Source organism: Petaurus breviceps, unplaced genomic scaffold, assembly GCF_028583685.1.
Source record: "Petaurus breviceps papuanus isolate PSGF00001 unplaced genomic scaffold, PetGlider_PUasm1.0 227, whole genome shotgun sequence".
Taxonomy (NCBI): Eukaryota; Metazoa; Chordata; class Mammalia; order Diprotodontia; family Petauridae; genus Petaurus; species Petaurus breviceps.
In genome coordinates, this window is record NW_027185896.1 from 12,657,349 (window position 1) to 12,682,723 (window position 25,375).

The 25,375-nt window shown below is 37.5% G+C and overlaps 1 protein-coding gene across 19 annotated transcripts in view; it reads left to right on the forward strand.

The window, feature by feature from the left end:
• The first annotated feature begins 454 nt into the window (after positions 1-454).
• The window catches only part of NKTR (natural killer cell triggering receptor), a 60,539-nt gene continuing 35,618 nt past the window's right edge, over positions 455-25,375 (forward strand). For 4 of the 19 annotated variants that reach the window (XM_069095805.1, XM_069095807.1, XM_069095808.1 and 1 more), the window contains exons 1-6: positions 460-727; positions 973-1,062; positions 16,296-16,370; positions 18,175-18,282; positions 19,151-19,195; positions 21,031-21,118. In XM_069095805.1, the coding sequence (XP_068951906.1) occupies positions 1,005-1,062; positions 16,296-16,370; positions 18,175-18,282; positions 19,151-19,195; positions 21,031-21,118 (374 nt within the window). In that variant the 5' untranslated portion in view covers positions 460-727; positions 973-1,004. Of the gene's footprint in view, positions 728-972; positions 1,063-1,133; positions 1,458-7,337; positions 7,380-15,971; positions 16,199-16,295; positions 16,371-18,174; positions 18,289-19,150; positions 19,196-19,496; positions 19,525-21,030; positions 21,119-25,375 lie in introns of those variants that run through there. The other 15 variants (XM_069095799.1, XM_069095800.1, XM_069095801.1 and 12 more) reach the window with 12 other exon arrangements.

Sequence of the window (25,375 nt, forward strand, 5' to 3'; positions counted from 1 at the left end):
TTCTGACGACCTGGAGAAAGAGGAGTATTAACAGAGGGAGTCTTGGGGGATGGGAGAGAAGCGATCAGATAAAATGATTAAAAAAGCATTTACCAGGCAGTTACTACTACGTGGCTGTGGTAAGAGAAGGACATCTTATCACAGCACGAGCTCTCCCTCCCCCTATTCCCTTCCAAGGTCTTTTCTGATCAATTTCCACCAACCCTAGAGCCCCAAGCGGAAGTGCTCTATGCGCAGACTCCACCCCAGTCGCGGTACTACGGGGAAAAGCGTCAGAAGAAAGGGGGTGGGCTCGGAGGGCCAGATGTGGGAGGGACGAAAGGGAAGCGAGGGCAGACGCGTGCGCAGAATGCCTTGCTTCCACCACCGACCTTCCTCTTTCCCCCTCCCTCACAGAGCGCAAGATCTTTAGGGCCCCCTCTTGAGCTAGCTCTCTCCCCTCCCCCCTCTCCTTCCCTCCCCTCCCCCTTTACTCTTCTCGTTCTTCCGTTATTCCCCCTCCCTCGCCGTAGGGGCTCTCGCGGGCTTTGGCAGTGATCTCGCGTTGTTTGGCGAAGCCAAAAGGCTAGGGGAGTGAAGAGGGACGGAAGGCGTCGAAAGGGAGGGGGCTCCTGAGGAGGGAGGCAGGGCCCGAATGGGAGGAGGGGGAAAGCGTTGGTAGATTCATGGTGTCCGGCTGCGGTCGCGGTGGCCGCTCTTTCTTTTCGGCCCCTTGAAGAGCCGCCAGGTGAGGACCGTCTCTCCTTATCCCTGTCCCCATTTTAATCCCTGTGTGCAGGAGGGCGCTAGGCGCCTGTCGGGGCCTCGGCCTGGCCTGTCGCGATCGCCGAAGCTCTGAGACACCCCCCTCCGGCCTCACGCGCGCGTTCCCGGGAGCCCCGCCCTCCTCTCCCCCTCCCCTTCCCCTTCCCCTGCCGGTGCCTGGGCCCGGCCGCCTCCTAATCAGCCTCCTCCTCTCCTCCCTTGTCCCAGGGCCAGCTGTCGCTGTCGCCGCTTCTGTCGCGATGGGGGCGCAGGACCGGCCGCAGTGCCACTTCGACATCGAGATCAACCGTGAGCCGGGTGAGCGAGCGGGGAAGGAGGGTGGGTGGATGGACCTGCGGAGTTCGGACCTGCCGTGCACACACCCCCTTCCTTCCTCCCTTCCCTCTCCCTGCGCCTCCTGAAGAAGAGGCGCTGTCCGACCCCCTCTTTGTTCACTGCTCCTCGGCCACGGAAATCGAGGCGGCTCCTGGGGCCCCCTGGCTGTTTTTATAACGCTGTTCGGAACCTCGCTTTCCCAGCTGCGAAATGCAGGGGTTTGGCTCCAATTTCTGGAGCTCCTTAAGGATGTTTACAAAGTCTTCCCCCACTGGGGGAGGAAGTATGGACAGTATTCTCTCCACTTGACAGCTGGGCCATTGCATTCCCGGAGAGTTGAAATTACTTGCACAGGGTCAGTACAGCAGGGAAGTCAGGTAAGCTCGTCTCCAACCCGAGGCTCAGAACTTGCTGTAGCAGCAAGCACCCCAAGCGAGTCCTCAGGGTTTGCAGCTACCACAGGTTCTTGGATCTGCTTTGTTAAAGGAAAGCAACTCAAAATGGGTTAACAAGCTTACTTTAATCAGTCAGACATATATCGTTTACCTTGTTCAGGGGAAAAAGGTCAGCACCCCAAACTTCAAAATATACAGACAGAATTATCAAGACATTAACAGATCAAGTAGACAGTTTTCCAAACTGTCCAACCATTACATCCATACCCAGTCAACATCTGGGTTTCCACATCTGGGTTTTTCAAAGCCGGGGGACTCTCAACAACGGCTTCCCAGAATTCAGATCAAATCACAGAACACTTCTCAAAGTGAGTCCCAAAACAAAGCTACACATCAGGGCTTATATAGCCTTCTCCTGGCTCAGAGAATGTAACAACCTTTTGGACCCACCGGCCAATCAAAAAGTATCAACTGAAAAACAAGCCTCCCACCCCAGTCTCCTGGTGCACTTTAGCCTAGAGGCAGGGAAGATCTTTAAATTTGCATTTCCATTACACTTGCCCAGGGTCACACATGTAGTAAGTGTCAGAGCTGAGCTTTGAATGCAGGGATTCTGTCTCAATGCAAACCCAGGTCCCTTCCAACTTTAATATTTAAGGTATAACTCTGTTAGGTCGTTAGGTTTTAACCTTTGTTTCAAGTTAAGTGTTTTCTTAAGTTAACAGGCAGGGCTTAATTAAGTCTTCCCCAAAATTGCAACCAAATAATCATGAAAATTATAAGTTAAACTAATTGGATCTTTCGACTTGGAGTTGGGAAAGGACCTAAGAAGTTGTCTAGTTTAAATCTGTATGTCCTACAGATGGGGAAACAGATCCAGGGAGTTTTCAGTGACTTGATCTAAATCATACACTAAGTAGCAGAGCCCAGGTTTGAGCTGAGGGGCCTGACTCCAAAATCACTCATCTTCCAAATACATCAGGCTGCATTTCACTTTAGTTTACTTGAGTATAGCTTTGGGAGCTAAAGTTCCTAACATCGGTTAGTTTAGTTCAACAAGCACTTGTTAACGGCTTAATATTTACGAGGTATAAAATGCTGAGGAATCTGGTAGTCCAGAAATTTTATAAAGCTTGGGGGCAAGGACTGGCTGTCTTATGTATTTGCATGCCTGACCTAGTAGATGCTTAGTAAATGACTGTTGATTAATTACTCTAATGAAAAGATCTTTATAGGCAAACTAGGGACTGAAATAGTGCCATAAATAAATGAAGTGTCATGCTTCTACCTAACATGACCAAATCCAACTGTTTATTTGCCTACCTCTATAGGAACTAGAATCATAGGATGTTATTGACCTTAGAGATTGTCCCATCTCTTTATATTGAGAAGAGAAAGACTGTAGGTTATTGCATTGGGTTTTTTTATTCCAGGTTCAAATGCTCTTTCACCCATGCTACATGCCCTAGGCAAATAACCTCTTGACTGCCTGGAAGCTGATGATCTAGTTCTTGAGTCTTATTTTCTGGAGTGACTGAGGGGTGCTTCCTTTCTCTCCTTCCAGTAGTTAGCTCACTGCTTAAATATCTAATTTCCTTCTAACAGCTCTGTATAGCTGACTGACCCTCTTCCCAGTGCCAGTGAGTTATGGTTTCACATTTCTACCACCCTGGTTTTACATGGGACCTAATGCATTTCTGATCTCACCTTGCAGAACCACTGATTGTGCCATTCAGACTATTTTCTAAAAGAATCTATAGCCAGAATTTCTTTGTAGGCTCCGCCTACAAAGCTGTGAGAATTAATCTACTAAATTTATATATAAGACTAGAGCCATTAGTAACAATCTTTGCAAGATAATCACAGTAACTTTACTGTATATGATAGTATTATAATACAAAATATCTTAAATCATGCTACCAAATAGCTGGGGTTGCCAAAGACAAAATACTTTGTGTAAATATTATTAGAACATGTTCCTTTCCAAGCTGTTTTTACAGGATTGTATGCCGTCTAGAAAAAAAAGTCAGTGGGTTCTGTTAAGTGACTTCTTCCAAAAGCTTGTCATAGTAGTTTTAATCACCTTGCTGCATTATGTAGGGTTTACTTCACATCTCTCTTTGGCATGGTTGGAAGTTGGCAGAGTCTAACCTTTATATCAAATAGAACATTTTTTTCACATTTAGGTTTTAAGTAAACTGTAAACCCTGATCCCTGAAAATGCAAGTAAAATTCACTGCAGTTTTGCTTCTGTAGAGATCATAATCTCACCTAATAATAGCAAAGTTGTGAGGATCAAATGAGATAATATTTGTAAAGGGTTTTACTGACCTTAAAGTGCCGTATAAATGCTAGCTGCTATTATTGTTGTTATTACCATTTTTATTCACAGTATATAGATCAAATCATGACTACAGATAACCATTACAGCAAAAGCCCTGCATAGGCATGCATTGCATAATGTTGTTGTGGCCTATGTCTTTTTTGCAGTTCAATTCAGCAAACATTTATTAATCACTTATTATGTTTGTACTAACCAAACCTTGTCTTAATTGTGGAAACTCCACTGTAGGTTGATGCCTGTTGATAACACAGATTTTTCTTCCATATACCTTATTGTAATATGGAGGTAATCCTGAGTTTTTGAAGGTTGTGCTACTGGATCACAAGCTCTGGCAAGGCCTTTCAGGGTGAAAAGGCTTTGATTATACTTTGTGTATATCTGTCCTAGGACCAGTCTAGCTTTATTCTCAAAGGCTCATCTCTGGGGACTTAGCCTTCAGTTGATGAATTATTTCAGTAATAGTGGAAAGGGCTGTCCACAAGATGTAAAGGAACTGATTTTCTGTGCTTGTGAAAAAAGACCATGCTAATTGAAATCAAGAGCTCTTGAAGTATTTACATAAAACTATACTAGTCTAGGTATATCCCATTAAAGGGAACAGGATTGCTATGCTTGGGAGACAATTGTTTTTATTATACAGAATTTCCAGAGTAAAAGTGAACTTATTTGTGCATATTAATGAATAACATACATTTAAAATGTGTCATTCATATTTAATTTCCACTTAGCTTTTTAGAAAGATGTTTGTTGAATGAAGTGAGCTTTATCTGGAACAAGTGCCTTGTTCTCAAACAGAATTTGACCAGTGTTTATTCAAATAATATGTTCTATTTTTTGTGTGTTTGGTATTTTATCTAAGACCAACAGAACCTCATGAGGAAGAGATCATTGATAGTATAATCACTCTTGCTCAGATTAGCAAGACAGGAAGAGGTTTTGATGAAAATGAGGTCCTTGCAACATAAAAAAACTATTTACCAGAACTTCACATCTTTTAATGTAAATGAATTCATGTGCAAACAATAATAAGCTTTTATTGACACCCCCCCCCAACTATGTGCCCAACATTTACTAGGTAAGTAAGTATGGGGGGAAAATACAAAAGCAAAAGGAAAGTCACTGCCATCAAGGAGCTTTTGTATGTGCTCTATTGGGAAGATACTCCATGTTCCCAGATAAGAAAATGCAGGATATATGCAAAATAGACATACAGTTCTATATAGTGTAAGTAATTCTTCTGAAAGTGAAAGCAGCAAAATGATTATAAGATCATAGAGATCTGATCTTGTTATCAAGGTCCAAACCTTACCTTGGTCACCTACTTGACTCTGTGACCCTGGGCAGGTCTCTTGAGAGAGTGTAACATAGAACCTTGACTTGACTCTTCTCCCTCCTTTACTGCTAGCCCCATTTCTGATCACTAGTCAAATCTTGTTGATTCTGCACCTACGTTTCTTATAGCTGCCCTCTTCTCTATAGTCACATAGCTCTCATCTTGGTTCAGCTTCTTGGTCCTTGCCTGGGCATTGCAACAAGCTCTTAATTCACCTCTCTACCTTTATGCTCTTCTCTTACATTTCATCCTTCACAGTTGCCAAAACAGTGTAAGGGAGTAGTTCTGATTGTATCACTCCCCAGGTCACCTGTTGACTCTAATATAAAATAAAAACTCTCCTGCTCATTGTGTAAAACCCTTCACATTTTGGTTCCTACCTTTCCATTCTTATTTGCATTATTCCCTTTTATACACTTTCTGTTCTAGTCACACTAGACAATGAATTGCCCCCCACATTCAACATGCCATCACCTGACAGCTTTGACCCCTATAGCTGGAATGTACTCTCTCTTCTCAGGATGTTTAACTCAGCTCAGATGCCACTTTCCTTACTTTAACTTCTCTCTTCTCCCCCACATAGAATTCTCTACCTCCTGAAATGATTTTGTATTTTGTAGGATATAATAAAGTCACTGAGGGCAGAGATAGTTCTCTTTTCCCATTGCATTCCCAGTGTCTTGCACATAGTAGGTGTGTTGAGTTTTTGTGTCCTTGAGTGGCCAGGACTTTTCTTGAGTACCTAGAATTCACCAGGAATGTTTTTAGAGATTTTTTGAATCTTTTGTTTTTATATCATACTTATTTCCAAATATAGTCTACCTTCCTCCCGTACCCCACACTTTGTAACAAAGATTTAAAAAAAGACAAAGAAAAAAGTTTGACAAAATCAGTCAACACATCAACTGAATAAAGAGGTTGAACTTGGTTACCAGTCTCTCATGTCTACATCTGTGAACCTGTGATCTGACATTATATGAAATAATTAGTCCCCCAAAACTTCTCTGGTGGTATTCTTGGTCATATTATGAATTTTTAAAAAGCTAATTTTGAGAGAAAAGCTGGCTAGTTGTTGTACTGTCTTCAACGTAAAAATCTATTTTCCTTAGAAGTTTTGAAATATGAAAGCTGATTACAGACTTCCTTACCAGGGCTTGGAAAATACCACTGCCATATCATCTTTATCAAATTTTTGGCAAGCTGCCCTTTCTTTGGTCCAAAGTCTTTGCTCCAGATCTATTCATGTTAAATAAAGGAGCCTTTGGGGATAACTGTTGAGTAGGAGCTTCTTTCTTTCTTCATTGGTACCACAGGAAGTTGCCTTACAGACATCACCTATGACCTTTTTTTTCTCTCGGTAAAAATTTCAGAATAGTTAAGCAGAAAGGATTTGGAAGCATTAAGGAAATGTAGTAATGACACTTATGGATTGAGAATTCTTGCAACTGATTTTTCCAGTTTTGAATTTTAAATAAATCAGAAAGGAGTTTTGTTTTGCTTTGTTTTTATGAAAGTATTCTTGGCTTTGGAATTTCCTTTTCTACCCCTGCTCCCACAGAATTGGAATGGTTAACCCCTGTTCTCTTCCAGTGATTCTACCATAGTACTTTTTAGTACTTTTATTATTTAATTCAGTCATCTCATTCATTAGATTGAAAAACTTGAATGCAGAGACCAAATCCTATTTGTCTGTGTCCTATAGTAGTAGATATTTAATAAATGTATTTTGAATGAGTGAAACATTAATTCATACCTAAGTTATGAGGATAAAATTGGAGTGTTTTTGCCTGTGTGATGTTCTGATAATACACAATTAGTAAATCATATCCAGAAAAATTGAAGTACATCTAAGAAATTAGTTATTTTTAAATAACTAATTTTAAATAATTTTAAAAAATTTAAAAAATTTTAAATAAGTCTTCTCATTCGTGGAACTTAGCTAAGTATAGGCTCTGGGAATTTTTATATGTCTAGAGTTGATATAACTAATGGAATTTATAATTCAGAAGTGAGACAGCAAATAACGGTAAAAACAGAAATGAATTAATATGTACAAAAGCACTTCACTTTTCAAAGGGGCATGCACATGATAGGTACAATTCTGGTGCCTCAACCTTGATTCTAGAAGGCTCTGGAAGACATTACAGTCAAAAAAAGGACTCGACTTCTTGTCTGTCTCTCCTAGCTAATGCTCAAGAACCTTTGTCACCGGAAGATTGACTGTCAGGTGAGAACAAGGCATGTGATCAATAGTGGTGGTGGAAGGAGGGAAGGAGGGTATACCTACACAGCACAGACCTGGAGCATTTTGTCTCTATTGTATTTTTGCTACTATCACATTCTGTCTTGTGTCATACTTATCTTCATAAATAGTGTAGTCTTCTTTTTCCTTGAGGAAAGACTTATTTTCATCTTTGTATCCTTTGTTTTGAGAACAGGAGTATATGTAAATACTATACTTTTTTTTAGCCTTTTGGAGGGCAATTGGGGTTAAGTAACTTGCCCAAGTTTACACGGCTAGTGTGTGCGTGTGTGTGTCTGTGTCTGTGTGTGTCTGTGTCTGTGTGTGTATTTTAAATGTCTCAGGCCGGATCTAAACCCAGGTCCTCCTGACTCTGGCCTGGCGCTTTACTCACTGCGCCACTTAGGCACCCTGTAAATAGTATATACTTAACAAAGTTAGTTGAATCTAATTGAAATTTGAGATACTACAGTGTTCAGAGAGGTAAGGAAGCAATCCAATATAAAGTATTGCTTTTGAATTGAGAAAAACACTTCTGTGAAAGCACATATTAAGCAAAATCCAGAGTAAATCAGATTTTCTTTTGTTATATGAGATAAAAAGGGCATTGCTGAAGTATTCTTTTTGAGATTCTAAGTTATGAAAGACCACTAAAGCTCCTGAGGCTATGGAGGTGGTGGGGAGAGAAGGGAAGGGAATGCATAGGCTAAGTGTTTTACAAATACTATTTCATCTGATCCTCACATCAACCTTGTTAAGTAGATACTGTCACTGTTATCCCCATTTTACTGATGGTGAACACATTAAGTGGCTCAGGGTCACACAACTAAAACCGTGTTTCCCAGATAATAAGACACTGTCTTATTAATTTTTTTGGACAGAAAAACACCAGAGGGCTTATTTTCAGGGGAGGGCTTATTTTAATGAACATTGACAGCAATTTTAATAAACAGGTAAATGTGAACAAAAAATGTACCTTTATTCAATAAGCAAATCACTGGGGAAGAACAGGATGACACGCTCACTGCTGCAGCTCTGATTAGATGCAGCTTGGAGCACGGCGTGCGTTTCACCGGGGTGGGGGGGGATGGACGGTGCATACAGAGGGTACCGTAATGTAGCGTGTAGTGCAAGGGATCACCTTCACTACAGTAGCAATCTCAATAGGGCTTATTTTTGGGGGAGGGCTTATTTTAGAGGAATCTTACACAGTAAGGGGAGGGCTTATTTTCGGGATAGGTCTTATTATCGGGGAAACATGGTAGGTGTCTAAAGCTGAACTTTTTTTTTGGAGGGGCAGTTGGGGGTAAGTGACTTGAACAAGGTCACACAGCTAGTTTTGGGTTAAGTATCTGACGCCACATTTGAACTCAGGTCCTCCTGGCTCCAGGGCCAGTGTTGTATTCACTGCACCACCTAGCCACCTCCTGAGGCTGAATTTTAACTCAGTTTTTCTTGACTCTGGGTCCAGGTACTCTATAGACTAGTTATTATTACTTATAAATAAAATGGGTAATCATAAATATTTATTAAAAGTCTTCTCATGCATGATCACATCACTAGTTAATGGTACTCATCTACTGCTAAAAATAAGTTTTCAGCTCTAATCTCATTATTTTACAATTGAGTAAATTGAGGCCCAGAGAAGTAAAAATGATTTATTCATCTGTTTTAGCAGTGACTTGGGTTTAAAGTTTCCGCCATGTTCTGCCAGTAGCTTTCACATGAATACATAGTTTGGGCTGGGTATATTCAGCAGTCCTCAATATCCCCATTTTAAAAGTGTATTTAAAAATTTTCATTTTTCAATTAATAAGCATTTTCTTTCCCTTCCTTCACCTCCTCACAGAAAAAAAAAACAACTAAACTCCCATAAGAAATATATACATCATCAAGTAAAACAAATTAATCATCAAAGTAAAACAAAAATGTAAAAATATATGTCAATAAAAACTATTTTGAGAGCCTTGGCACTCTGATCAACACAAAGATCAACCACAATTTCAGAATGCTTGTGATGAAATATTTTACCTGCCTCCTTTAGATAGAGAGATGATGGTCTTAACACAAATTGAGATTATTTTTTGGTTATGACCAATGCAGAAATTGGTTGTGCTTTTCCATAACATGTTTGTAACAAGGATTTTGTTTTTCTTCCTTTCTCAAGGAGGGGGGGGAGGGAGAGGGAGATGTGAGGGAGAGAAGGTGAATCTTCATTTGAAAATAAAATAAAATTTAATTTTTAAGAAATGTTTGTCTTCATTCTTTATCTTGAATCCATTACCTCTCTTAGGAGCATTTTTCATCTTCAGTCTTCTGATACCAGAATAGTACATTACATGGATCAGAATTCTTTCTAAGTTATTTGTCTTTTATGGTGTTGCCATCCTATAAATTGTTCTCTTGATTCGGCTTGCTTCCCTTCCCAGTTCACCTGGTTCTCCCAGGGTACTCTGAAACTATGCCTTTCATCATTTCTCATGGTGCAATGATATCACATTTCATTTATATAACACTGTTCAGTCCTTACCCAAATTGATCCTCTCCCCTCCCCCCTTAGTTTTCAATTCTTTATGACTATAAAAAGAGCTGCTATAGGTTTGTGTATATAGGTTCTTTCCCTTATCTTTTATCTCTTTAGAATATAGGCTTAGTAGTGGTACAGCTGGGCCAAAGGACATAGACAATTAGTAAATTTTTGGACATACTTCCAAATTGCTTTTCAAAATGGCACCAATTCACAGCACCACTAGCAGTGCATTAATGTGTCTGCTTTCCTCCAGCCTGTCCAGAATTTGTCATTTTCTGTTTTTGTCATCTTTGCTAATCAGAGGGGTATGAGATATAGAACCTTAGGGTGGTTTTAATTTGCATTTCTCTATTAGTGATTTGGAACATTTTTTTTCATATGGTTATTGATGGCTTGCATTTTGCATTTCTTTTGAAAACTGCATGTTCATATCCTGTGACTTTTATCAATTGGGGAATGACATTCAGTCTTATAAATTTGAATCCCCTCTGCACACATATTAGAAATGAGACCTTGTATCAGGGAAACTTGCTACAAAGATTTTTTTTCTCCATTTACCTGCTTCCCTTCTAATTTTAGCACCATTCAGCTTACACCCTCTTTTTTTTAAAAATAATTTTATTTTTTTAATTGATTAAAAACACCTCCTCTACTCCCAGTTGAAAAAAAAGAAACAAAACACTTGCAACAGATTTGCATATTGAATAAAATAAATTCTCATTTTGTCTGTGACCAAAAAATTCGTGTCTGAGACCTCTGGAATTATGATTAATTGTGTTGATCAGTTTGTGACTCCTTTATTAAAAGAAAAGAGTTATGAGAGGAGTGTACTCAACACTAGTGCTTTGGTTTTTGTACAGTCTGCTTCTGCTACCCTTTTTTTCTTGCACAGGGGGCAGTCACATGTTCTTAATTTGTAAACCGCTTTTTGGGTTTTACTCTCTGTGGTTAGAATTTGTTTTGCATAAAACTATTCCTTTGCTTACTCTGAAACAAGTTAAGTGACTTATCCGGGGTCACACAGCTAATAGGTGTCTGAGACTGGATTTGATCTCAGGTCTTCCTCATTCCAAGCCTGATGTTCTGTCCACTGGGCCACCTAGGTGCCTTTCTAGAGGCCTTTTGTTAGACTCCCCTATGATGACCCTTGATGATGTTAAGGCTCTGAGGAGACATTTCTGCTTCACCGATGGGTATCTACTTGAAATTTCAGTTGTTTGTAACTACTGGAGGTGCTGCCATAAAATATTTTTTTATGTTGTATTTTTATTTTGTTAAATGTTCCTCAGTTACTTGTTTTCGTTCCTTTTAAATTTATTTAATTTTAGTTAACAACATTTCAGTTCCACAAGTTTTTGAGTTGCAAATTTTCTCCCCCTCCTCCCCAGGACAGCATGTAATCTAATATAGGTTCTACATATACCTTCACATTAAACATTCTCACAGTAGTCAAGTTGTAAAGAAGAATTATAACCAATGGAATGAGCCATGAGAAAGAAGAAACAAAACAAAAAGAGCAAATAGTTTGCTTCAGTCTGCGTTCAGACTCTGTAATTCTTTCTCTGGATGTAGATAGCCTTTTCCATCATGAGGCTTTCGGAGTCGTCTTAGAACCTTGCATTGCTGAGAAGAACCAAGTCTATCAAAGTTAGTCATCATAGATACAGTGTCTGTAATTGTGTACAATGTTCTCCTGGTTCTGCTCCCCTCACTTAGCATCAGTTCATATAAAGCTTTCCAGGTTATTAAGAAGTCCGTCTGTTCCTCATTTCTTACAGCACAATAGCATTCCATTACTTTCATAGACCACAACTTGTTTAGCCATTTCTCAATTGATGGGCATCCCTTTGATTTCCAATTCTTTGCCACCACAAAAAGAGCTTCTATAAATATTTTTGTGCATATGGGCCAAAAATATTTCTTTCTCTCTCTCTCTCTCTCTCTCTCTCTCTCTCTCTCTCTCTCTCTCTCTCTCTCTCTCTCTCTCTCTCTGTCTCTGTCTCTCTGTCTCTGTCTCTCTCTGTCTCTGTCTCTCTCTGTCTCTGTCTCTCTTGTCTTTCCTTCTCTGTCTTTGACCTCCTTGGGGGTGGGTCAAAAGGCATCAAACTCAATTTTCCTGATTGAAGTGCTCTTTGTGCTTTATCTTGCTCATAAGCTCTAGAGGTTATAGTTTGGTGTCTTTATCTAAAACTTCTGCACTGTTACAAGGAACAGATGATTTATTTTGAAAGTAAAAATTTATATTTTAAGTAAGGTTTTGTTACTTCCATTGAAGTATAAGTATTGATAGTCCAGTGACTTTGGGGGCCAGGGATAGGGAACTAAGCCCTCAACCTCTGTGACCTTGAGTTTCCTTTTCTGGAAATTAAAGACATCGGATTTGATGACTTTTGAGGTCCCTTCTAGCTCTGAATCTATGATCTTATTTCCATGATTTTATGATTATGGTAGAATAATTTTACCTTGATTTTTTAATCAAACCAGTTCTTTTTTTAATATCTTTATTCTCCTTCATCAATTTAAATATTAAAGCTACAACTGGAGAAATAGTTTGAACTGATATTGGATAGAATTCAGAACTTAGCTTTTGCAGTACTCTTAAGTTTTATATATTGTTTAAATAGTTTCTTTCATAGTTGCTCCATCTGCTTTATCGTGGTGGTATTATATTCCACCATGGTGTTAATCACAAAACATCTGTCTTCATTCTTTGTTTTGCAGCATCATGCCCTCTAGAAAGAAAACTTTTATTCTGTTTGCTCCTTCAGTAGGGATAAAGAGATTAAAGAGTTTTGTCCTTCATCCTTGGTAAATTTAAGAGGGCTCTCTGTGAGTATAACAGCCATCAATTTCTGATACAAGAAAATGAGGCTGTTAAGATGGTATTTTAAGAATTCTTTAATATAGTCTTGTCCTTCCAGATGAAATCAGTAAACCTTTATTAAGCACCTGCTGTGTGCTGGGCACTATGCTAAGTGTTGTGGATATAAAAAGAAGCTAAAGATAATCCTGGCCCTCAAGGAGGTCACAGTCTAATGGGGGAGAAAAGATGCAAATAAATATATTTACAGGACAATTGGGAAATAATTAAAAGAGGGAAAGCACTAGAATTTAGAGGACTTCCTGTAGAAGGTAAGATTTTAGTTGGAAGTAATGAAGCCAGGGAGGTCAGTAGTTAGAACGGAATAGGGTAGAGGGTTCTTGGCATGGGGGACTGCCAGAGAAAATGCCTGGATCCAAGAGATGGAGTGTCTTATTTGTGGAACAGCCAAGAGGCCAGTGTCACTGGATCAAAGAGTACATGTTGACTGGAGAGGTAGGAGGGGACTGAGTACAGAAGATCTTTGAATGCCAGACTGAGCATTTTGTATTTGATCCTGGAGGTAAAAGGGAACCACTGCATTTTACTGAGAGAGCAGTCATATAATTGGACCTGCACTTTAGGAAAATCACTTTATAGTATCTGAATGGAGGATGGATTAGAGTGAGGAGAGACTCTGAGGCAGGCAGACCCACCAGCAGTCTTTTGCAATAATCTAGGTGTAAGGTGATAAGGGCCTGTACCAGAATGTTGGCAATGTCAGAGGAAAGAAGGGCTCTTGTAAAAGTAAAATCGACTGACCTTGGCAGCAGCTTGAATATTGGAGTGGGGTGAGGAATGAGATATAGTAAGGAATCAGAATAACTCCTAGGTTAAAAACTTGAGGGACTGGGAGGATGGTGGTGACCTCTATAGTTGTGAGGATCCGGGAGAGGTTTAGAGGAAAAGAAAATGAGTTCTATTTAGGACATACTGGTTTCAGATGTCTGCTGGACACCCAATTTGAGATGTGTGAAAGGCAGTTGGAGATGTGTGATTGGAGGTCCACTGAAAAATTGGGGCAGGATAGGTAGTTTTGAGAATTGTCAGTATTAGATGTGACTAGGGTATGTCTTTAAAGTAAGCAGGAGCAATAGTGGCAAGTGAAAAGCAAAAATTGACCTTTGAAAAAATTTCACACTGATAAACTTTTTTCAGTTTCAGTACCACTAGAGGGCTCACTTTGATTTCTAAAAAATAATTTGTTAAGGACAGTAAAATGATGAGATAGTTTGAAATTTTCTGGAGCAAAAACTTGAGATGTTTTAAATTTTACAAAAAACTATTTCATATACATCACAGGAAATCCTGAAAATGGCCAGAGGTGGGCAGTTGGATACAGTGGATAGAAGACCTAAGTTCAAATCTGGCCTCAGACACATACTAGCTTTATGACCCCCTTGGCAAGTCACATTGCCTGGTTTGCCTCAATTTCTTTATCTGTAAAATGAGCTGGAGAAGAAAATAGCAAACCACTCCTGTATCCTTGCCAAGAAAATCTCAAAATATGGTAACCAAGAGTCTGATAGGACTGAAACAAACAAGAGTGGTGGAAATCATTGAGGTCTGACCATACTGCTCCTTTACTATAAAATGTGACCATTCCTGTTTAGCACTTCACGCCTATTACAATTTGGTTAGACCCTAGCTTTCCAGGAATGTTACACATGCCTTTTTCTCTTCATGTGCTCCACAATCCAGCCACACTGGCTGCTTTCTTGTTCTTCCTCACACACAGTGTTCCATCTCATCTTTGTGCCTTTCCAGAGGCTGTCTTCTGCCCCTGCCCCTGCCCCTTCCCCAATACCTTGAATGTACGTCTTTCTCACTAGGCAGCTTAGTGTCTCAGAGATAGAGTGAATAGGCCTCTAGTGTCAGGAAGACCTGAGTTCAGATCAGGCCTCAGACACTTAACACTTACTAGCCATGTGACCTTGGGCAAGTCACTTAACCCCAATTGCCCTGCCTTCCCCCCTCCAAAAAGGAAAAAAATATTTGTAAAGTGCTTAGCACTGTGCCTGGAACATAATAAATAAACACTTAATGAATGTACCTTTCTTGCCCTGTTCTGTCCCTTTCTTATCATCCCCAACTTCTTTCAAAGTTCTGCTCAAGCACCACCTTTAAATGGGACTTTTCTTGATTTCCTCCAACTGCTAGCTGCCCCTCCCCCCCAGTTACCTTTATTTACTTTGCATTTATTTTGTATCTGCTTATAGGTGTCCTCGGGATTTTTGTCTTTATGCTAGATTATAAGCCTCTTGTGGACAAAGGAATGTTTCTTTGTGGTCTTTATATCCCCAGTACCTAGATACTGCTTGACTCATAGTAGATGCTTAAGAAATGCTGGTTGATTGATTAGTTGGTACTGTATAGAGTCCAGGGAGGAAGATTTCTTGTGTTTAATGCATTTAATTCCTGTAACACCATGTAACACCATCTGTGGGCATTTGTGGGTTGGATCCTCTATATAGTGGCAACTGCCTCAAGGTTCCAGAGCTCACCTTGTGTGTCTGCACTAATAAAAGCTAGTATTTATATAGCACTTTAAGATTTTACAAAGTGCTTTACAGATATCTCATTTGATCCTTACAACAACCCTGTGAGATAGATACTATTGTTACTATCCTCATTTTTAAAAAATATTATCCCCATTTTACAGATGAGGAAACTGAGGCAAACAAATGACTTGCCTAGTGTCACATAGCTAGTATTTGAGGCTAGATTTGAACTAAGATATTTCTGACTCCAAGCCCAGTGCTCTATCCATTGCATCACTAGCAGCCTCTCTACTAACGCTGTAGATCACATGCACCAACTGATGTGCTCCTTAACAGCAAGCCATTACACACAATTAAGTCTTAGCAAAGGCCTCTTTATTATGCTGACATAGTAAGATCAGTAGCTACAAAACATTCTCTCTAAACATGAGGTTTATGTACCTACAAATACACATGGTGGCCATGGGGAGAGTTGGCTTAGGGAGTGGTATTCTGTAGTATTTAGATTACCCAAGCTTCCCCAGACTTTTCTCCTTCTTCCTGCTGGGCTGGCTTTTTGTGTATCTTACATCTGATTATCTCTCCAGTGTGAGGGTGTGCTTGGGTAAGATATGTGATGGCATACCTTCAGGCAGACCAGGGATTATACCGTAGGTAGCATCTACTTCTAGACCCAATTCTAGGAAGATAAGAAATTGAGGAGGTAGAGCATTGGAGCTAGCTCACTTTCTTCATGAAGTTCTCAGTTTTTATATTTTTCCAGAGCAGAAGTGGTTGAGCTCCAGTTATGATATTTTTTTTTGCTTTTTTTAATGTTTAAGCATGTTTGTGGAGAAGTTAAAACAAATGGTTAAAATAAGATTTTTGAGTTATTTGTGGATTTCAGTTATCTGTTTGAACCTTACTTTCTATGGTAATGGGTATCATTGGATATATTAAAAGTATTTTGAATTTATTTTAGAAGGGCTTATTTTTGACAACAGCTTATTTTTCTGTGTGTTTTCTTTCAGTTGGTCGTATTATGTTTCAGCTCTTCTCAGACATATGTCCAAAGACATGCAAAAATTTCCTTTGCTTATGCTCAGGTAAGTGAAGTATTATTTTCTAGAGAAAACTTACGTTGATTACAGTTCTTTTTTTTTTTTTTAAAGCAATAGGGGTTAAGTAACTTGCTCAAGGTTACACGGCCAGTTATTTCTGGGTGTGGTGCTGAGTGTCTGAGCCCGGGATTCGATCTCCAAGTCATCCCGACACTGGAGCCGGTGCTCTTACTCGCTGAGCCACCTGGCCACCCCTTACAGTTGTGTCTTGATTGACAGGATGGATATTTCCAGAAAAAAAGTAGAGTGAAATGAATTTTGTAAATCACTATGTTTGATGTCTCTGGAAATACTGAGGAATCATTATTTTGGAATTAACAAAAAGAGTTGTGAGATAGTTAACCTTCTTATGTGGTAAAATCTTCTAATGCTATTTTAATTTTTTTATTATTTTATTTTATTTTTTGCTTTTTGAAGGGGGGGAGGTAAGGCAGTTGGGGTTAAGTGACTTGCTCAAGGTAACATGGCTAGTTTTTGGTGTTAAGTGTCTTGAGGCTTTATATGAACTCAGGTCCTCCTGGCTCCAGGGCTGGTACTCTATTCACTGCACCACCTAGCTTCCCCCCCTAATGCTATTTTTAAAGGTATGATTCAGGAAATAGAATTTGCTTTTTATAGTTGATTTAAGAAATTCAGTTCTAGTCTGTGATGACAAAATTCAACTTTCTAAATCTAGAATTGTTAATGAAGACTTATTATTTATTATCATGGAGAGATATGTAATATATTTATACGTGTACAAAAAAACGAAGATAGTTCTCCATTGACTTATTTTTGACAAGTTAATAGTATTAATTTATCCGTGTAAAAATCTTGGATCAGTTATGTTTCTAGTGCAAGTCTCAATCTCATCCTTCCTTTATTATTGTAATAGAATTTAGATTGGTTTTTCTCTTTCTGATTTCTTCCTTCCAATCCATCCTGCATACTGCTGCCAAATTAATTTTCCTAAAATAATAATTTTTTTTTATCATATCATTGTCTTGTTTGCAATAGTTTACTATTGCTTACCACCTTAGAAATAAACTCCTGCATAACTTTCAGTGCCCTTAATGATTGGATATTTTGTCCACTTTATGTATTTACTCATATTTCCCATTCTTTTCTAACTGGATTCCTCTGTTTCAGCCAGAAATACCCATTCACTATCCCCTGAACATATTATAAAGGTATCCCCTTCCTGCCTTTATGCATGCTATAACCTACATTCATCCTCAATAATAATAATAACTCATTTCTCTAGCCCTTTAAGATTTAAAAAATATTTACCTCAATCATATGAGGGAGGGAATGCAAAAATATCATTCCTTATAGATGAGGAAACTGAGGTTTAGCAATATTAAATGATCTGCCTCTAGTTACTCAAGCTAGATAGTGACAAAACTAGAAATCACACCCATCTTCTCACCCCAAACCTAGAACTCTACCTATAAGAACCAGCTGAAATCTTACTTCATCTCTATTTTAATCCACATCTATAATTTCTTTCTTTAAACACCTATATTTCTTATAGTCCTTTCCATACAAGTTGAGATTTAATTATACATGTTCTTTAGGTTTTTTTTTCCTTTGTACCTCTCTATCTCTAAAAAAGAATGTTAGCTAATTGAGAGTTGGGGCCAGACTTTTGCTTGGCTCTCCCCATTGTGCTAAGTCTAGTTCTGGGAACATAGAAAGTCCTCCTCAATAAATTATTAATTCTTTAAAATTATGTGTTTTTATATACACATATACATACAAACATGTGTATGTATATGTATATATTTGTAGCAGTAACCTTTTTTTTCAGGTGAGAAAGGTCTTGGGAAAACAACTGGAAAGAAGTTATGTTACAAAGGGTCTACATTCCATCGTGTGGTTAAAAACTTTATGATTCAGGGTGGGGACTTCAGTGAAGGTAAAGGTGAATGTTATGCTTTTAACACTTCATCTGTTTAGATTCTAGAATATTTTGTCATTTTTTGCTAAGTTACGGCTTAGACTAGTGCTAGTTGTATAGTGCTCAATGCTTGTTAAATGCCTTTTCTGATTTTTACATATTAAAATGTTATCCTCTTTTTTTCCATGAAATTGATTTTTAATAATATAATTACTTCAAAAGGCCATAGACTTAGAGCTGGGAGATACCTCAAACTTTTGGTTCCCAACTTTTGTTGTTCCACAAACCTTTTAATTTGTTATACTACTCAAAATATTCATAAGCAATTATTTGCTTCTTGAGGTGCCATAAACATTTTCTAACACAACCTCCTTGAACCATTGTCATGAACCTCCAGTGGGCTTGTGAACTATTAAATGGGAACTATTATTTAGTTCAAGCCCCTCATTTTATAGGTAAATACACTCAGGCCTGAGGAGGTTAAGTGCCTTGCTCAGGACCACACAGGTAGTGAGTAGCAGAGTTTGGATTCAGAGATGTAGGTCTTCTGACTCTGATGTTTTTTGAACTCTTAAATTTTCTGCTATTTTGATGCACCGACTATTTCTTGAAATAACTGAGCTTTTGTTGAAATAATATTTTTTTTGTGGCAGGATTTAGCATCTGTTTGGATGTTAGAGTTAAAAGAGTTAAAAAACTCCTCATGGATTTGCCCTGAGTTTCCACAGATTTTGGAGCAGTGTGGTTTTCATAATGTTATAGAAGTTTTTAAAAGTGCCTTCCAGCAACATAGGAACTATGAGACTAATTCCTTGAAAATAATTGCATATATTAAATTTAGCATTTATAATTTTCAGGATTGCTTAATGTAATCCATATTTTACAGGTAATGGAAAAGGAGGAGAATCAATTTATGGTGGCTATTTTAAAGGTAAGGCCTAATATTTTATGGTTTTTGTTTCAATTCTGGGATAAAGAAAATTTGAATCCTAGACTTTTAATGAAAAGTTTAATAGTTCATCTTTTGCATGAAACTAACTTTGCATGAAAATACTTTTATCTGCATGAATTTTGGGGTAAGCTTACTGTAATATTTAACTTTTAATTGACAAGATTAATTAAGGCTAACTTTATTGGTTAAACATGACTTTCAGCATGGAGGTTAGGCAACTTTATTCATGAAAACTCCTATCTTCCTGCCTAAAACTGTCAACATATTCTTTTGTTTATAGAGAATGTGGTCTTTTGCAAAATGAAAAGGTAAGAGAACAAAGCTCAGTAACACAAATTCAAACTCTGTTCCTTTGCACCCTTCCTAATAAATTTATGGACAGCCTGGGGCAGTTGATGGCTGGATTTCTAGATTGCTTGAAGGTGTGGAGAATTCTGTATATGATTTCATACCTACATTTGTCTGGATTTCTTTTCTTTTCATGGTTGTCAATTCCTTGTCAGAAAAAAAAAAATCTAAAGATTCTTTTTAATACAAGCAACAAAATTTGTTTTAAAATGTGATATTCCCTTCCTTTCCAAAGGTTTGTATGTTTTATTTTGTGTTACTAAAAAGATATGATTATAGCTATATAGTGTTAGCATAAAACTTGTAAAAAGTAACTTTACATTTTGCCTCTTTCAAAAAATGCCCCAGAATAGAGATTTGCAAGGATTAATAGTGGGGGTCTAGTTTCAGGTCTCAAAACTATGAGAGATATAGTGTTATAATAGCCTTGTATATTTCTTTTGAAAAATTGGATTATTATTCTTTTCAGAAGCCTGTTCATAAGGTAATTATTTTTAAAGTACTCTGTTTCTGTTGAATGAATTTTTATGACCAAATGTTTGTTTTGAAGAAGGATGCTTCTATGAATGTTTTAAGGAGGCATGAAGAAAAGTGCAGAATAGAACATCTCTATAAGTGCCCCTTACCAGATTCTTTCTCAGTGCCCTTTAAGATTGTAGTAGATAATTTATTAATATGGTTCTGTTTGGCTGTGACAATCTGAAGTTATAATGCTATAGACTCTTAAAGTAGCCTTAGATTTCATTTCATTGCTTTCCATGGCAAATGCTTGTGTCTTTTAAAGTTGATCCTATTTTCAGTTTGAATACATCTTTTTACTTTTGTTGCCCTGGTTTTGTTGACAAATTTTATAGTCCTATCGAGTAGGAAGAACCCTTTTCCTTTACTCAAAATTTAGATGTGTCCCAGCCACTTAGTTTATCTTGTCTTTTATGATATTAATTTGAATTTATTTAGGTAGTATAATTCATATTTAGGAGTTCAATAAATAAGTGTGCAAATATGTATATTTTTCAACTATGACTATTTCAGCTATTTTTCTACTGTTTAAGTATATTGAGCAAGGGTATTTGGAACTGTTGAGGAAAATAGAACTTTGCAATAGAATAGTTTCATAGCTTTTATTTATTGGCTTTCCATAACAGTTGATAGGTATATCTTCCTTGTGAGCAGGGTTGTTTTTTTTTTTTTAAGACTTCTAAGGCTGTTTTTTAAAGTGTTAAAAAAAAATAGGGTTTTTTTTCCCCTAAAGGCTTTAAATAAGTAAATTTTGGGGGCCTATCTTTCATTGTTTGAACTTTTGCTATTTCGTTAGACTTAATTTTCTTTTTTTAAGTATTCAGTCGAGTATCTATACTGACCAGAAGAAGAATTTCATCCTTAACTTTCCATATATTACTATAAAAATCACATTTTAAAGTTGACTTATAACTAGAAACTGACTAACCTGTTTTTTCTTCAAACAGATGAAAACTTTGTTCTCAAACATGACAGAGCGTTCCTTTTGTCAATGGCTAATCGAGGGAAACATACCAATGGTTCCCAGTTTTTCATGTGAGTAGGCATATTTGAGAGTTGAGCTTTTCTAAAACAGAGAAGCGCTGTTCATGAGAAAGATGGTATTGCTAAACCAATTTTGTTAGAATTTTATCAGTTTAGTTTTTATGAAATCATTTACCTGCCTACCCATTTTGAATGTTACAGTAATTGTAATGTCTAGCTGGAATGGTTTCAGCATTCAGCATTTGTCCTGGATTTGAAGAATGGAGCTTATAGAGATATAACTTGAAGCTTGTTATTTCTTCAAAGCGTTTTAAGTCATTTTTACAAAAGAAATTGGCTTTGACTTTTAGGTACTCTAATGTCTAAGTAAATTTCGGGGCTCAGTTTACAGCCACCAAATTAAAATACACATAAATGTATACCAGTTTATTGCCCAGTGTTTTGAAATTGCTCATGGAAGAGGACCAAATGTGCCACGAGGCAAAGCATGCAGTAAGTTTGAGTAAATTGTTGTGTGTTTTTGTTTTGAAATGTGATTTTTGTTTTTGTTTTATTGAAGCTCTTTGAGTTAGTCTCAGAGGTGCCATTATTTTCTGTTTCTTGAATAAATATAACTGATTCCTTAAAAAGCACTTCAAAAGTATTCAAACTCAGTGTGTTAAATTTACATAATTATTTGAATTGGTCCAGTGCAGCTGCTGTTTCCTTTTTAATGATTGCCCCAGTTTATTCCACTCTCATTATAGTATTCCGGAAACTTCAAACCATTTAACCAAAAACCAAACCTAACAAAAGTTTTTACACATAAAAAAGAACAAACTCATCTCTTTCTTAATTGAAGATCCTGCTGGATTCTGTAGCCTTCATTTTAGTTGTTTAGTTGTCTACAACATTTTCTATTTTAATTTTGCTCAGAAAAAGTACCCAAACTGACTTTAGTTTCTGTTATTTAGAGTAAATGTAAAAGAAAATTGTATAACATAAGGTTTGGTGTGTTTTTTATTGGCAGAAAACCTCACTGTTGGGGCATACATGGACTGGAAAAATGTATTCTCAGTGGCTTAGTCCAAAAAGTTTTCTTTGCCATCTTTTTTTTTTTTTGAGTGGATGAGAATGAATGGCGCTTCCCTGTCGTAAAGGATTAAATTGTTCATTAAGAATCTTACATTTTACTTTTGCCTGAAAAAAGAGATTTCCCACATGATCTAAAAAAAGGTTCAGATAAGAGACATTTTTAGGTCCATGCCTAAATAATGTTGTAAAAAATGGAAAGCTAGTAAATGGAAGTCATTTCAGCTTTATGCTAATAGTTGGAAGGTTAGTTTAGAAAATGCTAAAAACAGTGACTTGTGCATTATATTTGGGAATACATCAGATGGTATGTTTTACTCTTTTTAAGATTCAAAATAAGTTAATCAAAAAGAATTTTGATGTGAAATCTGGCCTCAAGACACCTGACACACTTACTAGCTGTGTGACCTTGGGCAAGTCACTTAACCCCAATTGCCTTGCCTTCTCCCCTCAACCCAAAAAAGAAGAATTTAGATGAAAAACTAATCCCAGTTGTTTAGAGTCATTTTAATGTAATAGTTTTGCTTTTGATTGAGGTCAAGATTTCCATTTTTAAGCTTATCTGAACTCTGAACATGAAAAACTAATGATTCATCAGTCAAGAAGCTACCATCTGAGGGCTCTAAAGTTTCTTTTAGGTTTCTTTTTTCACATATTAGTAATTTTTAAACTTTGATTTTAAAATGGCAGTCATTTATCTTCATATTTAGATTAGGTTGTTTTTAAAAACTCAAATTTTAAATTTGTTAATTCCAACATAAAAATCAATAATAAGAGATTACCCCTTTTAAAAAGTCATACTTTTTTATTATACCTAGCGTTTATGTTCTTTGAAGAATATTTAGGTAGAAAAGTAACTGTCTGAAATGCAGACTATTCCATGGTTTGATCCGTCTTAATTTCCTTTGGAATGTTGTTGGGTATGAACCACAAACACAAAAGTCAGCTGTTTTTGTGTATATATCTGAAAATTCAGAAGGATATATTCACATGCAACACCCGTCAGCTTATAAACCTCATATCTTAACAAATTAGGATTAAGAAGAAATTTTAAAGTTCAAAGACAGCCTGACTTTTATTTGATACCTGTTTAATAACCAAACCAATAACATTTCAAAGCTATATTACATATATATATTATATATTTATATAGGCATTTAGAGAGAGAGAGAGAGAGTGTGTGTGTACACATAGAAAGAGAGATCTCTATATTCACCTACTTAGTAGATAAACTCAAGGTATGTGTTTATGGACACTAAAGAATGTATGTATGTATGCATGCATGCATGCATGTATGTATGTGTATTGAATAGTTAAGCACAGTTGGCACTGAAGTTATCCAAATCAAAAGTTTAAAAAGTCGAGATAAAAAAGTAACTATTCTATTTTGGGTTTATTATTTTTGTTCTGAAAAGATGCCTCTAGTGAAAGGGAGTCATTAAAGTCATTGAGTCAAATAGCATGGCAGTTTTCCCCACCATATCCTTAACTGGTCTATCTCTCTGCTACTTTCGTATAAACTGAAACCATTCTCCTTACTTGTAAGGATGTGATAAAAGCAATGTTCACAGTTCCTATAGTAAAATAATTTCCCTTAACTATGAAAAATGTTCTAGTGAAAAATCTGAATGAGTAGAGAGAAATAGAGAGTAGTGCCCATAAAAGGAGAGTGTATATTGAACATTTCTTACCTGTGGTTAGTCTGTTGAACCTCAGATCCATTGAAAAGTTAGGAGTTGTCTGATCTTTACAAAAGAATAATGTGCTATTTTTAGGTAATGTAGACATGCTATATAGTTAATAAACTTGGAGTAATGGAGATTTCCAGAGGGCTTAGTACTGGTACTCCATAGTACTCCCATGTGGCATGTTATTGTTTCATGGACTTCCTTAAACACCTTCACTTCACCCTACTCTACCTTATTCTTTCTTAGTGGTAACTTTTTTCCTCAGAGATTCTAGAAGTTGAGAAGTGTAAGAGAGGCTAACCACTTTCCAATGAAATCTATGAGATGAAATTGAATTGGGACAAAAGAAGAGTCAGTTATTTGTCAAAAGACAAATAGGTTCAGAATGGGGGATCTTGACTAACCAGAACTTCTTCTAAAAAAATGATTTAGGAGCTTTAGTGTCAACAAGGCAACAGGAATTTATTTAAATGTTTACTATGTACCAAGCACTGTGCTAAGCATGAGTAAGGCAGATACAACTAGAAAGCCCCTGTGCTCAGACATTACATTATAATTGGGGAAAGATAACATAAAAGGAAGCTTGAAAGTATGGGATGGGGTAGAGATGAAGGTACCCATCAGAGAGGCATGATAGAGAAAGTCCAGAAGGTAGGAATAAAGGAAGACATGGTTGACATGAGTTTAAAAATGGGTATTCAGGGAGGGATCAGCCAGTCAGAGGGAGAAGCATACAAGGGCAGAGGGTATTTAAAGTATATGGAGTTCAAGGCTACAGTTGAGTTGGTAGAATGAAGAGGTTTCTGAGTATTGTAGAAAAAGTCCGGGAGAGTCAGAAGTGCATACTGATGAGGAAAGTATCCCTCAGACTCAGTATTGTTTAGTGGTGTGATAGTGCTAGGCAGAAAATGCAATCTTAGGCCATATTTTGAGAGCCATAGTTCTCAGGACTAGGGAAGTGTGATAGTCTCACTGGATTCTGCCTTGGTCAAATCACATTTGGGGTCTTATATATGTATGTTCAATTTAGGTATTACGTCTTAGGATGTTGGGGTGATAAAATAGAAAGCATCCAGGAGGAGACCTCCATGCTCATACTAGGATTTGTTGAAGGCGCTGGGAATATCTGAGGAGACATTGATAGCTGTGTTTAAAGGTTTGAAGACCTGTCATTAGAAAGAAAAATTGTTTTGCTTAGCCCCAGAGACAGAATTAGGAGCTGTGGGTAGAAGTTTCAGAGGGACAATTTCTAATTGGGCATGAGGAAAAATTTCCTAACAGCCAAAAGCAAATTGGGGCCCTTAGTAGAAAGAGGTCTTTAAAAAGACTTGAAGAGCTCTTGTTAGCTTTGTTAAAAGAGGAGGGAGGTGATTCTTGGTTGCTTACAGGTTGGACTAGGTGACTGTGACCTTGGAGGGCTAACCCTGAGGTTCTGGGATATGTTTTGTAAGGTTTCCAGTAGGATCTTAAGATGCTCTAGCCAGGCAGTGTCTTCTTGTTTGTATTAGCCCTTTTACATTGGGGAGCTTGAAAGTGTGTAAAGTGTGAT